At 41.4% G+C, this 15,684-nt stretch overlaps 1 protein-coding gene across 6 annotated transcripts in view; it reads left to right on the top strand.

Moving 5' to 3' along the window:
• Ppp1r42 (protein phosphatase 1 regulatory subunit 42) overlaps window positions 1–15,684 on the top strand; it is a 40,529-nt gene that overhangs the window by 15,673 nt on the left and 9,172 nt on the right. For 5 of the 6 annotated variants that reach the window (XM_031366840.1, XM_031366839.1, XM_031366841.1 and 2 more), the window contains 2 exons: window positions 7,660–7,777; window positions 12,998–13,129. In XM_031366840.1, coding sequence (XP_031222700.1) covers window positions 7,660–7,777; window positions 12,998–13,129 — 250 coding nt within the window. Of the gene's footprint in view, window positions 1–3,197; window positions 3,337–7,659; window positions 7,778–12,997; window positions 13,130–15,684 lie in introns of those variants that run through there. The other variant, XM_031366844.1, reaches the window with a different exon arrangement.

The raw sequence follows: 15,684 nt of genomic DNA, 5'->3' as shown, positions 1-15,684 counted from the left end.
ATATTTTTAGATAGAACCTATAGAATATTTGGGGTGCAATTATAAATGGTAAGCACTCTATCCTAATTAAAAGTCTAAGGGCATAGAGAAACTTATTCAATGATATTATAGCAGAAATTTCCCCAAATCCAGTGAAAGAATTCCAAATCCATAAAGACAGGACAAGAAACATGACTCCTCAATAGTGTAGGATAGTTAAATGTCAAAAGTATAGAACAAAGTACAAATACTGAAATCTGCCAGAGAAATGCAAATTGCTTAAAAATTTGAACTTATTAGAAAAATGTGCAATAAAAAAATGCATGGACTCAGTTTATTGAAATCTGAATATAGTGCCCAGGATATAACTGAACGTGCTTATGTGATTAAAATATTCCTCTAAAGACTTAGTCAAAGGACAGAGCCTAGCCTCTGAATATTAACTTCTTTCTTTGTATGTATTCTGAATCCAAGATCTCTATGTTATGGCTTCAAGTTTTCCATTCTTTTTGCCTTACCCCTTGGTACTGAAGCCTGTGCCCTGGGGAAGAAATCTCTAATGCCATGCGTAAGGTCAGTGGTTTCCACTCAAAGAGCTGTCAGCAACAGACAGCTTTGTGCCATGGGGAGACGTCAGCTGCTGTTAGAGAGAGCAAGCAGCACTACATAATGACCTGAGGTGTTGAGCACTTAGAGAGCAGCTGCCCCAGATGGATACCAGTAGGTTCCGCAAATGAGTCCACAGAGAACACATAAGGACAACTGAATGCAGTTATTACACCAGAAAGCATAATGTTAAACTGATAGCTTCTGCTGGTCACTGGCATTATCTAGAAAAAGAAAAATCTGGAATTTAAACTCAAATCTATAGTTACAATGAGAAATCTTGTTTGTCTCATCTGTGGATTTTTAAAAAAGATTTATTTATTTACTTATTTTATGTACCTTGGTGTTTTGCCTGTATGTATGTCTGTTTGTGTCAGGTCCCCTAAACTGCAGTTACAGAGCTGCCATTTGAGTGCTGGGAATTGAACCCAGGTCCTCTGGAAGAGCAGCCAGTACTCTTAACTGTGGCACCATCTCTCCAGCCTTTGTCCATAGATTGCTATGTAGTATCACAAAGTAGAAATGATAGTATTTATAGTATATTTTGGCATGGATAACCAATTTTTAAAAATGATCTCTTAGGATGATTGTTGCCTAAGGCTTCCAACCAAGACTGCAACTTGAACTCTGAAAAAGGAGACTACTATCTAAGATGACTTTTAAAAGAACACATGTAGCAAAACAAACAAACGAGCAAGCAAGCAAACAAAACCAGAATGACTCCAAAGATGGAAGGCTACTGAAATCTCTGAGCTTGGGGTGGAGGTTGGGGTGGAAGGAAGAAAACCAGGAAGAACTGAGTCACTAGGCCAAGCCAAGGCTCCGCCTTTGGAGTTTAGGGCACGGGCAGCCAAGCAGGGCTTCATCCCTCCCCTTCACTCTCCAGACCTATGGCGGTCAGGAAGCCCTGTGTGCCATGCTACTTTCTGCGGCTCACATCTCTACAAAGCTAATCCAGGCCAGGGACTTCTAGGCAAGAATAAATAAAAAGGAAGGTCGAGAGGAAGCACGGGAAAGAAACCTGCTTTCTTATTCCCATGGCGGTAGCTCCTTGAGTAGAGAACTTCTTCGAAACCAGCTCCACTGTGCCTCTTATTTTAATCCCTGTCCTGCGTCTTGATGTCAGATCCTCTGGCCTGTTATCCTTGGTCTCCTGTCCATTCAGTGACATTCTCCTGTCCCGTACCTACTCTGTGGCAGTGATAGTCAGGCAATGGTGGAGACAGCAGTCAGCATTACCCTGGTTAGGGGGATGGGCGGGGAGGGGGCGGGACTCTGAGTGGAAAAGGGAAGGAAAACTCGGCAGCGTGTGCTCACCAGGGGAAAGTTAAGCAAACTGTGCACGAGGGCCACGAGGGAAGTAGGTGGTGCTGAAAGCTTTAAGGGAAGACTCGCATTAGTTGGGCGCCAGACTTCCTGGAGAAGGTATAGCTGAAGAGAGCTCCTAGAGAAGACAGACATGGCTCCCTAAGGCAAACGCATGTACTTCAAACAGGATGGATGGGAAGCTGAGCGAGTGAAGGCAGACAATCCATAGAGAAGGTGTGCACAGACCAAAGTCTTGTGTTTATTCTGAGAGCCCCGGGGGCCATTGAAGGTGTGACGTAATTAGATGGTAGCATTCTGAAAAGGACCCTGCTTAAGTAGGGTGTGAGGAACAGATTGGAAGAGTCCAGACTTAAGAACTGAGGAGTGTGGTAACCGTTGGGGTAGAAAAGGAATAAACAAACCAGAGAACCAACCATTTGGAGAACTAACCAGGCAAGACTTGGTTCTGAGTTAAATATAGGGAATACGGAGCAGAAGGTTGGTTCTGAGTTAAATATAGGGAATACGGAGCAGAAGGAAATGGGATATGGAAAGCTCCAGAGACAGGCTTGGGGAACAAGATCATTTTGGTCAAGGATAGTTGGCGTGTCTTTGAAACATTCCAGAAAAACACCAAATTAACAGTTGGATGTGTGAGGCGACCTCCAATGCAGAGGCCAGATGACTGTAGGACTGACTCACTCTTCTCCACACTGATGGGCAGTGAAGACAGCATGTGGATGCTGGCTGACATGGAAGGAGGTGTTATTTTCTGTGCTGGATCTAAGTACAGTGGACACCGTTGTGGCCTATGGGAGAAGGCTTGTTTCTAACTGTGAATGGGCCCTCTTCTGCAAACCAGGGTATGGAAAGAAACATTGTTTTTGAAGAAATAGATGTCAAATATAGAAAGGGAAGGAGTTCCTGATGGATCCTGATGGGTCATCATCTTCTGCTGTCTCTGTGGGCGTGGTCAGCTCTGGAAGACACTGGTGGTGCTCTGAGAATGATTTACAGCACTGTCACCACACACGTTCTTTCACGGATGAATCCGGGTCATGGTTCACTGTGTACACCGTTGTCTTCATGAGATGTGCTCTCATCTCTCAGAACAAACTGTGATAAAATAGTGCAGTCGTATATTTGAGATGTCTGATGTCAGAGCTTGGTTACTTATGGAGCCACAGATTCCTGGAATGCAGAATCACTAAGGAATAAGGGAGTGGTCCACAAATTGCAATGCCCCAAAGAACTGAGGCTTACAAATTCCATGACTGCTAACATCTGGTCCGGGGCCTTTTCAGCCTGTGGAAGTGCCCAGTGGTTGAGGAAACAGAAGCCTTCTTCAACAGCCTCATAGCTTCACATGGAATCAGAGACCTTGCAGCAGGAGCAGCAGCAGCAGCAGCAGCAGCAGCACCACCACCACCACCACCTCTTCACCAGACCCGATGCTCAGAACCTGCATTTAAACAGGGTCCTTTGTGATTTTTTTTTAATTTAAAGTTACAGTTTATTATTTGTGTGTGTATGTATGTATTGTGTGTGTGTGTGTGTGTGTGTGTGTGTGTGTATGTGTGTGAAAATCTATTAAGCAGTGGACAACTTGTGAGAGTTACTTTTCAACTTTACCCACATGGCACCCAGTCTGAACCCAGGTAGTCAGACTTGGTGACAAGCACTTTACCTGCTGAGCCATTCCACAAGCTCCCCCTGGTGTTCTTAATAAACATAAAACTTTGAGGAGCATGACTCAGCAGGTCTGGTGATGGTGGATAAAGGAAAGGGACCAGCCAGAGAAGGAAAACTGGAAGTGAGGATGTAAGAGAGGACCCCAGAGGAGATAGTTAGGATCCAAAAGATTGAGTAGAAGGGAACGGAGATGTGAGATCACAGGCAGAATACTGAGAAACCATTAGCCAACAATGACCTCCAGTAAAGTAGGTTCCAAGGGCAGGAACTGAGGAGGAGAGGGAAGTTTTAAGCCGATGATGATGATGATGATGACTCATGGAGCTCTACTTCAAATGACATTTCACAACTGTTTTGTTTTTGTATTTCTTTCCTGTAACCTCTTTAAACAGGCATGTGTCAATATATAAAAACAACAAATAGTTTTATGATTTAAGTTCATCTTAAATTTATAAACGTTGTTTGTGGGTACAGGTTGAATCACAAGCTTTACTAGACGAACATTATTCAAGTTGCTAAAGCTATACAAAGTCAAATGCATGTGAAAAAAAAAAACCTTGAAAGAACAACAAATCCTTAATCTTTGCCTACAGTTTTTATGTCTGCAAAGTTTGCCAAATCAATAAAATGACCTGAGTTCATCTCACAGTCAGATTCATTAGTGATTTACTTCATTGGTTTTCTGGTGACCATTTATCATGAGATATAGAATTCTCAGAATGAATGGGAAAAGTAAAAAAGTGACATGCTTGCCTCTTATATAAACTAAATATTTGATTTATAATACACAAATGAACAAACCACGATGGCCTGTCATGTTTTCTCAGTTCCTAATTTATTCAACCTCTGCTCAATATTGATCCTGGCAAACAGCATGGCCCAAAGATAAATTTATTCATTCCACACTTTAGTCAGGAACAAGCCAAAAATTATAGATTTTTCCCAGGCAGATGATGACAGGCAGTCAGAGGGATGACAAATGGCTGTCTTTAGATTTAGTAAGGACAGTTGGGCCAGACATTTCCGATGAAGATTGGAGAGTGCTGGTCCAATACAGGTTCATCACAGTCATCGTTAAAGCAGAGCCTGTCTGTCGCAAACACCCAGGCAGGGGCAGGGGACCAGTGTGCAGGCAAAAGCAGTTGGCCACTCACAGTTTTGCAGTGCGCCTCTAAGCGATAGCGTGACATGATCATTTATCAAACAGAGACTGTCCAGAAAAGTGTCTGGCTCCTTGAGTAATTTATTGAAGGGCAGGAGAGTGAAAGGATTTTATTAAGGACAGGAAGGCAATGAACAACCAGAGCGTATCCAAAGGGTAGTCGTATTTCAGAACAGGATTAGTTTAGCCTTAAGTAAACATACACTGGAGGGAGTATGTCCAGGGTCATTTATCAAGTGAGGAATAATTAACAAAACTCCAAGCACTTTTTATCTGTATTAGTGTAAAGTTCTCTTGTTGTTATGGGCATCATATTCAACAGTATGAAACATCCAGCACACAGAACCTTAGAGTAAGAGGAATACAGAACTCTTGCATAAAATAGCTGTGGCGGTGTTAAACCTGGAACAAAGGTTTCAGAAAGAGCAAAATGTAAGGTGTGAGGCTGAAACTGAGGTTATAGTTTCGAAGACAGCTTTCTTCCATGAAGGTAACTACTTGTTGGTGAATGGGTCAGAAGCGTCATCTTTAAATTTTGCTCTGTTAGTCATAATTAAGAGAAAGGGATTTAACTGAAGACTAGCAGAGCAGGCAAAAACCTATGGACTTATCTGTTTTGTTCCCTGAACTTTATATGCCATGATGATTAATTCTATGCAATCGCTTGTAAATAAAGAGGAAACTAGTCATTGGAGGCACACACCTTTAATTCCAGCACTCAGGAGGCAGAGGCAAGTGGATCTCTGAGATCAAGTACAGACTTATCTACAAAGCGAGAGTTCCAGAACAACACAGAAAAACCCTGTGTTGAAAAAAAAAATAATAACAACAACAACAACAATAACAACAAGAGAGACACAGGTGCAAAAGCCCCGGGAGCCAGAGGGCTGCTTCTGAGAAGACAATGTGTGTTTTCCCAAGTTATTTGTTTTGAGCCCTCCAAGTCAACCCTCCGAGTCAACCGTAGACTAAACTCTCTCTCTCTCTCTCTCTCTCTCTCTCTCTCTATATATATATATATATATACCTTCAGAAAGTCACTATTTTGAAAAGATATGTGCATTCTTTTTTTTTTCTTCCTTTGAGACAGGGTTTCTTTGTGTATCTCTGGCTGTGATGGAACTTGCTTGTAGACTAGTTTGACCTTGAACTCAGAGATCTATCTGCCTGACTTTACCTTCCAAGTGCTGGGATTAAAAGTGTGTGTCACCAACACCCAGTATATACCTATGTGTTTGTTGTGCTATTTTTTTATATATATAATCAAGATGTAGATACAACTAAAGTGCAGTGCATTACTTTTGTTTGTTTGTTTTGTTTTTTGTTGTTTTTGTTTTTGTATTTCAAGACAAGCCTTCTCTGTGTAGCCCTGACTGTTCTGAAACTCACTCTGTAGACCAGGCTGGCCTTGAACTCAAAGACATCTGCCTGCCTCTGCCTCCCAAGTGCTGGGAAGTTGATTGCTTATGTATTTTATGTACATAAGTACAATAAAGGCATTCACCGCTACCACCCAGCCCTTTACTTCATTTAAAAATGGAGTCTTTTGGCATATATAAGAAACACTACAAGCATATATGCTTTCATCAAATAGCAGTTAAGGGAACATTTATTTTTAAAGAGGAGGCAGAGAAAGCAAGAAAAGGAATGGCAGGAAGACAAAGAATTGGGGGTTGGGGGGTTGACGCTGGCTGATGAAAGACCTGCCACAGGGAGAGAGGAGGTAGGGCAATGGAAGACTGTGTCTGAATACTTCTCATTGGCCTTCCTCACCGCCGTGCGACCTGTGGATCATGAGTCTCTCTTCAAATATCAACATGTCATTTCTGATAAGCTACAAAAGCATGCAAATAGTTATTAAGAAATATAAAACAAAGCTGAATGTGGTGGTGTACACTTTTAATTCCAGTACTCTGTAGGCAGAGGCAGGAGGATCTCTGTGAGTTCGAGGCCAGCCTGGTTTACACAGTAAGTGTCAGACCAGTCAGGACTACATAATGAGACCCTGTCAAAACCAAAACCAAAACAAACAAAAAATACAAACAAAATAAACAAACAGAAAAACAGCAACAACAACAAAAGAAGTAAAAGGAAATTGTAACCCTTGTAAGATTATAATGTCAAAAGAGTCCCTCAGCCCCCAAAAGACGAGCCAGGCATAACTGTGTCCAGTGTGGCCTCCGGGGCATGCACAGGCAAGGAACTTGTTTTTTCTGTTTTGCAGTTTGACAGAATTTTCCCACATTCTTCATTTAAAAATAGGCAACAATGTATATGGCAGTCTGTGTTGTTTAATTTGATGAACCAGTGGGTTTTATTGGGGTTATTTACAGGAAGATGGGGAAGGGGTTACTTAAAGGTGCAGAGATGATTCAGACAGCTGCACCACCAAAAACCTTCTCCAGCATGGGTGACGCCTCTGAAAGCTGGGAGCCTGGAGCAGCACACTGCATTGACTACAGGCAGCTCAACAGGCTGGGGAGCATCCTTGCCAGGTGCCTCAGATGCTCTGAGCCTCTCTCCCTGGCAGATGGGGTGGGGTAGCCCCTGTTCCTTCCAGACAACTCCTCAGCAATGGCTGATGAAGTGTTTGCTGGATACTCTTCAATTGCCTTCAGTTGTAAGCTTTTATGGATTCCCCTGAGAACAGGGTACCTTCTACAAGCAGGAAGTGTTTTCCTAACTATAGATTGAGTCGCTTTAGGGACGACATGATCAAGAGCAGCACAGCGATCCCATTCTGCCTCCTCTAGCTCTCTCATGACTGGTATAGACAAAGCTGGTGGTTGTATGAATTCTACCTGGGGAGCTAGGATGCTATAGAAATCATTAGCCACCTTGAAAAGCAGTTGCACAAGGAGTACTAATAATCATAAAATCCCTGTGTCTTCCCTTTTCTTTCCCGACTACAGGACTTGGAGCTTTTACTGAAAAAACTGATGAAGCTATGGAAAATGGATCTAAATGGAAATCCTGTTTGTCTTAAACCAAAGTACAGGGACAAACTGATACTGATGTCCAAGTCACTGGGTGAGCGTTTTACATTAACCCAACTTAAAGCACTTGTTTAACTTTTAGGTTAATTTATCATGAGGCTTTCAGAAATATAAATATAACATCTGGCTCTAGAAATTGGTCAACTTAAGTTTAAATTTTTGAATAACAGCAAAGTTAAGAGAAGTAATACATGAAAAAAAATTCTTCTATTCATAAATAAACACCAGGCAGACTTTTAATAGAAAATGTGGTCACAGCCTACAAAACTGGTTAGCCACAAACGTGTTAAACTTAGCTTGGTGCAAATCATTGGCAGGGCTTTAGACTCCTTAGCTCTTGTTCTATAGCTACAGTGGGTTAAGGTTTGCTCACACGTGAAACAAAAGGGAACTGGGGAGTTGCTTTATCAAATCCTTACAAATAACAACATTCCTAAGTCTACCTACACTGGAGGAAATGGGCCAATGCATTTGGATGATATTGTCAAAATTACATATCATCAGAGGGACAGGCAATACCATGTTACAAAGAAGCCCTGTGAGAAGTGTCCTGCAGCCAAACTCTGGGACATGGTATGCTTGGGTAGAAGAATTAATAAAGAGCTAAAATGATAAGACATCTTCAAAACTCATAGCTGGCTCATCATAATGCTAGTGTAACGCTAGTAATTCTCTGGCATGTGAATCAAATAATGGAAAATATTTTTTTTTCTTAAAGTGTATGTGCAGGGGTTATCTATACACAGCCCACAAAAGTAGGAAACAAATGACACACAGAGAATTATGGTGGTATGTTTTCAAAGTTCTGCAGACAATTCTGCTGTGCAGCCACTCCCCTTTGCCTCGCTGGCACCACACACAACTGCATTCGTCTGCTTTACTCAGCCAGAGGAAAAAGTAAATACAATTACTGTTTAATAGTTAAGAATATCCTAATATAAAGCAGATCTGTGCCATAGGCCTTTAAGCCTACACATGGAAGGCAGAGGCTTGAGTTCAAGGACAGCTTAATCTACATATCGAGTGTCAGGACAACCAGAGCCATATCGTGAGACCCTGACTCAAAAACAAAAATTCAATATGGGCTACAGTGTGGTTCATTGATTCAATAGGCCCTGAGTTTAATCTTCAACTCTATAAAATTTCTAAAAGCTAAAATTTCTCAAACCTTCCCTTACATAAATACTTTAAAGAAAAAGAGTCAGGTGGTAGCAGTGCATGTTTTTAATCCCAGCACTTGGGAGGCAGATGCAGGCAAATCTCTGTGAGTTCAAGGCCAGCCTGGTCTACAAAGTGAGTTCCAGGACAGCCAGGACTGTCACACAGATAAGTCAAATCAGCACAGGGTTCAGTGGTAGAATACTCATCCAGAATGCACAAGCCCCGAGTTCTATCATAAGTACTTCAGGGAAAACATGCAGAGAAGAAAAAAAAAATAATCCCCCGTAATCCCACCATAAATCTACTGTTAACAACTTTTGTGTATGTCTTTCAAGTCTATGCACATATGAATATAACAAATCATTTGAATTTTGTCCTTGTTGTTTTCATTTATCTTCTTTTTACCACATTTAAGACCAGATAACAACAACAATAATAATAAAAGTTAAAAGACTATGAGGAACCATTTTATGTTTTGCAATTTACCCAGTCCTCAATAACCTGATTTACATAACATGGGTGGAAGCACATTTCATATTGAGAACAAATTGTTAAAATAAAATAGATCTCATTACCTATGTCAGTTACCTGATTTTTCTCCAAAATCACTTCTATACATAAGAGCCTTCAGCAAGATTATGTGCTAAAAATGACATGAAATCAGATTACTCAAGACATTGTGTGTGTGTGTATACATATATGTATAGATAAAGTCACCCAAACTATACTAGAAGTTATATAATTACTAACAGAAACAAATATGTAAAGGCATCAATAGAGACAAGCATGTGAGAAACTGAGCATAAAAGTGACTGATGTGGCTATAAGTCCAAAAAAGCATGATGGGAAAACATCTTGCCAACTCCTTAAGCTATAGTTTGGAAAGTGCTTGTCGTTCCGGTAAGAAAATGTCAAGTGATTAGACCTCTGGAGACGAGGCCTCTAGTGTCCACAGCCAGCCACAGTTAGGAACTACATGACACCGTCGTAAGGTATCTGGAGAAGGCTTGTTTACCTCACGTACAGAACACCACGGTGCTAGGGCTGGCTGACTGCCTGAGTTACCACAGGCGTGCCTGGCCAGCGTGAACGTGGTGCCAGCATTCTGCCTGCTGCCTGCAGCCTCCTGCCTGCTGGAGTCTGTCACCTGTGGGCAAGGAACAGCCATATACTCTGTCCATCACTCTACTTTATACTTTAAATACAACATTATTTTAAAACAATACTTTAAATACAATATTACAGGTATTTAAGTGTCAGCATTAAATCTTTTAGCAGTAGAATCAACTTTTTTTTTAAAGAAAATTATTTATTTATTTATTTATTTATTTATTTTATGTATGTGAATACACTGTCCTGTCGCTGACACACCAGAAGAGGGCATCAGATTCCATTACAGATGATTGTGAGCCACCATTTGGTTGCTGGGAATTGAACTCAGGACCTTCAGAAGAGTAGTCAGTGCTCTTAACCACTGAGCCATCTCTCCAGCCTGAATCAACATTTTTTAGAGTAGTCTCAGGCAGCCTGAAAGAACATGACCAAAAAAACTTTTACTATACCCTTACTACAGCCTGGGGCTCAGTAGAAGGCCTTACTCAGGTGATAAAAGACAGTTTAAGAATTATACAGACACACCGTTAGAAAATATACTCTATTTATTAAATCAAAGCCACATAAACCACTTTAGTTATGTGATACAAATAAAATATAATATAGGTAAAATAAAATAAGGGACTTGTTCAGTATTTTATAGACTATCCATATAAAATAAATTGTCACCTATCAGAAATTGTGTTTAAAGACATGCTAGAATGCATACTCTGTATACATTTATATACATATGATATATATGTATATGTATATATGTAGGTACATGTATACACATATATGTATATATGTACACACATATTTATATATTTGTGTGTATATGTACATATATATATGTGTGTGTTTATATGAGATAGAAATATAAACTTGAGACAGGGTTTCTTTGTGTAGCCTTGGGTATCTTGGAACTCTTTTTTTTAAGATTTATTTATTTACTTTATGTATATGTACACACTGTAGCTGTACAGATAGTTGTGAGCCTTCATCTGGTTGTTGGGAAGTGACTTTAGGACCTCTGCTCACTCTGGTCAACTGTGCTCGCTCCAGTCTGCTCTGCTAGCTCCGATCAGCCCCATGCTCAGGCCAAAGATTTATTTATTATTATACATAAGTACACTGTAGCTGTCTTCAGACACACTAGAAGAGGGCGTCAGATCTCATTACAGATGGTTGTGAGCCACCATGTGGTTGCAGGGATTTGAACTCAGGACCTTTGGAAGAGCAGTCGGTGTTCTTACCCACTGAGCCATCTCACCAGTCCCCCAATTGTTTTTTAATAAAAAATGTATATGCTATATTTTGATCAGGTTTTCCCTTCCTTAACACCTCCCAGCTCCTCCTCACCTTCTCACTTTCCCCACACAATGCCATGCCCTTTCTTTGTCTTTAAAGAAAGAAAGAAGAAAACACATACAAAACATAAACCAAAACCACCACAAAAAACACCACAAAAATAAAACCCAAAATATATAAGCAAAAGACCAATGAGACCAAAAAATAAAATAAAATAAAACTTAAAAATGCCCAAACAAAGCACAATGAGACAAAAAGTTCAACCAAATACCACTGAATTTGTATTTGTTGGCTAACTGCTCCTGGACATGGGGCCTACCCAGAGAGAATTATTAGGAGGAAGCTGAGTTTTCATTTCCCAGGAGGTATTACTTGCAGATAGCTTCTTGGTAGGGTTGGGAGCCCATGTCCACTTCCCCATCTCAGTGACAGGCCCCATTTATCTGTCAGGCCCTGGACATGCTCTATGGGATGTGTGTGGTCCCTGTGGGTTCATCTGTGCACCACTGTTCTGTCTGGAAGTCCCTGCTTCTTTGCAGCCATCCATCACCCCTGATTTTACAATCATTCTGCCTCTTCTTCAGCATACATCTCTGACCCTGGGTAGGGGGCTTAATTAACTCTGTTTATGACAGAGTTCCGTCTCTCACTTTGTACAGCGCCCAGCTGTGGGTCTTGGTATTGGTGCCCATCTACTGCAGGAAGCTTCTCTGGCAACAGCTGAACAAGGCAATGCCATATGAGTGTAACCAAACGTCATTAGAAGTCATTCCATGCAGGGCGGTGGTGGCGCACGCCTTTAATCCCAGCACTTGGAAGGCAGAGGCAGGTGGATTTCTGAGTTCCAGGCCAGCCCGGTCTACAGAGTGAGCTCCAGGACAGCCAGGGCTACACAGAGAAATCCTGCCTCAAAAAACAAAACCAACCAACCAAACAAAAAAGAAGTCATTTCATTGCTGTGTTCCTTTAGCAGAACAATAGGACTTAGTTTTTCCCTAGCCTCATTGCCTATCCACTTTCAGGCTCTTGGCCACAGGGTCAAGCATGGGTGCCGTCAGAGAGTGGTTAGTCACTCCCAAAATGCATGTGCCTGGCAGATCTTGGAGGCAGGTCACCACTGACCTTGAACCAGGGTTTGTAGCTGGAATTACATTTCTCCTTTGGTAGCTTGCAGAATATCTTTCAGTACCATGAAAGTTAGTCAATAGGGGCAAAGCCTCTAGTTAGACACAGCTTAGCTTCTCCATGTCTGATGAGTAATGTTAGGTGTTGCCTTCAGCATCAGGGCCTTCCCATCAGTTTGTGAAGAGCAACCAATAGCCTGGACAACTTGGGCATTTCCATGGTACCGCCTTTAACAACAAATCAAGAAGATTAACCTATTCCTGGCACTGGTATTTTTGTTGTTGTTGTTTGAGACAAGATCTCACTCTGTAGCCCAGACTGGCCTAGAATTCATTATGTAGCCATCCAGGCTATTCTCAGACACATGGTAATCCTCCTGCTTCAACTTCCTGAATGATGGATTTGCTAACATAACTTAGGTATTTTTAAAAGGACTTCCTTTTAGCCTATGATGTAACATGTGTTATAAGCCAGAAGTATATATTTTTATTTTTATTTTCATATGTATATACATATATATACATATATATTAATGTACTGTATTTTTAACATACATCTTCTCCAGAATTTCTTGATGGAAAAGAAATAAAAGATCTGGAAAGACAATTCCTAATGAATTGGAAAGCATCCAAAGATGCTAAGAAAATCAGCAAGAAAAAGAGGAGCAGAAGTGAGGATGCAAGCAACTCCTACATGAGTAAGTGCTCATCATTAGCCACTGCTTCCAGCAAAGGGAGCAGTGTAACATAAGTGAGTGCTCATCATTAGCCACTGCTTCCAGCAAAGGGAGCAGTGTAACATAATTGAGTGCTCATTAACCACTGCTTCCAGCAAAGGGAGCAGTGTAACAAAAGCTACAAAAACCAAGTAGGAAGTGGTGAGGGTTTACTGTGGTGGTGATTTCGGGCTTTAATGTGTATTCAGCTACTTAGTTGTCAATGAGAGGAAAGATAGAAATTTCACCTGCAATGAAAATGGTAGCCGGTGTGAACAAACCCTGCTCTGGGGTCAAACTGGCTGAACCTGTGTCAGCCACACACAGGGTCATGCTGAGTGTGGGGAAAACGTGAAGTTTTATTCCAGCCAGTATGAATGTCACTTGCATAAATGATAAAAAGTCAAATTATAAACTGTGAATCGTAAGTCACTATAACATCGATGCAAAACAATCCATTTTTTTCATTAAGATAAAAATGTGTACACATGGTTGTTCACATCCATAACCCAGCACTCAGGATGCTGAGACAGGAGGATCACAATCAGTTTAAGGCCAACCTGAGTTACATGATGAATTCCAAGACAGTCTAGGCAATAAAGTGAGATCCAGTCAAATCAACAAACAAATATTAAAATTAAATATAAGTCAGCCATATCTGACCTGCTTTCTGTGCCCAGTCCACGTCTTGTGCACAAGCTGAAGCCTGAGTGCTTGGATTATGGTATGCTTGGTTGTGTTAGAAAGGACATACTAACTTTTGCCTAATTAATGCAACTAAATATAAATAAGAGTAATGTGACAGTTATCTTGGCCATCTGAAGAAGCCTACCAGAACCGACCCCACAGTCTTTAGTGGAAAAAGGCTCGTGTACCCACAATAGCCTCTGGGTCCCAGGGCTTTGCTCCACAACCAACTCTTGTTGGCACCTTTGGATGCAGGGGCTGGAAGCAGGCCAGGGCAGCTGTTAGGGGCTGGACCCTGGGCAGGACAATTGCAGAGACAGCGCGGAGGTCTGTCACTCTAGGAGAAGGTTGAGGTGAGGAAGGTAGAGTAGAAAGGAATGGGGGTCTGGTGATCTTGCCATATTGTACCACTGAATAAGGACCACTGAAAAGCATTTAGGAGAGTTTGGGAGTTGGTTAGCTGACAGTCAATGGTTGACACTGTGCTAGCAATGCACATCTCTTGGGGTCTGAAACTTGTAACGCTCACAGGAGATGGTTCTTCTATTTTTCCTCGGAGCTGTATTGTAACCTTGTAGCCCTGCATGCTGGTAGTACACACTTGTACTCCTAGATATTTAGAAGGCTAAGGCAGTGAGAGTTCAAGTTTGAGGCTGGTCCAGGCAACTTTTCTTGTCTCAAAATAGGGAAGGATGGGCATGCCAACTTAGTGGTAGAGCACTGTGTATGGAGCTCTAGCTTCAATCTCTCTCAACCAATCTCTCTCTCTCTCTCTCTCTCTCTCTCTCTCTCTCTCTCTCTCTTTCCCAATCTCTCTCTCTCTCCCTTCTTCCCTCCCTCCCTCCCTCCCCCTCTCTCTTTCTCTCTCCCTCTCTCTTGCATTTTATGGCTTTCAGTATCACACCAAAGCTTATTATTACTGGAATACCCATAGAATTAAACACGAAAACTAAGCCCTACACTAAAAATCATATTTCTTTCATCTTCGTAGATTTCAAATGCGGTTTTTTGTTTTTTGGTTTTTTGGGGTTTTGGTTTTTGGTTTTTGGTAATCCATAGACAACTAAAGCCTGCAGTGTTTAAAGTTAACCATTTAATTTTCTCAAAGGAACCCTTATTAGTCCCTTTATAACTAGTGTGCACAAAACTAATTGACAAAAGTTAAAGTTATGTGAAAACACCCACATGCAGGCAAAACACATACACATGAAATAAAATCTTTTTCTAAAAATTGCATGTGAAGGTAAGATGAGAGAATCAGGAGTTCAGGACCAGCCTTGGCTACATGAAACTTTGTCTCAAACAAAACAAAAGCTCCAGCAGGGTGGTGGTGGTGCATGCCTTTAATCCCAGCACTTGGGAAGCAGAGGCAGGCAGATTTTTGAGTTCGAAGCCAGCCTGGTCTATGGAGTGAGTTCCAGGATAGCCAGAGCTATACAGAGAAACCCTGTCTTGAAAAAACCAACCAACCAAACAAACAAAAAACAAAACAAAAACATAAAAAATGAAAGCCCCAGGGGTTAGCAGTGGTGGAGAACATGAGAGTTACTTCCTTATTTCTGGAATCAGGAATAAGGGAGGAAAATTTATAAAGTCAAATATAAGTCATAATTCCAATTTGTTGAGTCCATGGTTGCTCCACCCATGTGTTTAGGCAAAGCATGGAAGTAGAGCATCTGATGGAGGTGACTCTTCACTTCCTGGCAACAAACAAACAAAAGAGCCAAGAAAAGGAAACAAAGGAAGGAAGCAGGGCAAGTAAGAGCCACTGGAGACACGACTCCAGTGACCTGCTCCTCCTCCTCCTCCTCCTCCCATCCCCCACATGGAGACACGACTCCAGTGACCTG

Source organism: Mastomys coucha, unplaced genomic scaffold, assembly GCF_008632895.1.
Source record: "Mastomys coucha isolate ucsf_1 unplaced genomic scaffold, UCSF_Mcou_1 pScaffold14, whole genome shotgun sequence".
Classification (NCBI taxonomy): domain Eukaryota; kingdom Metazoa; phylum Chordata; class Mammalia; order Rodentia; family Muridae; genus Mastomys; species Mastomys coucha.
Note: the sequence above shows the minus strand (reverse complement) of the source record. Positions and strands in the feature narration are given on the sequence as shown.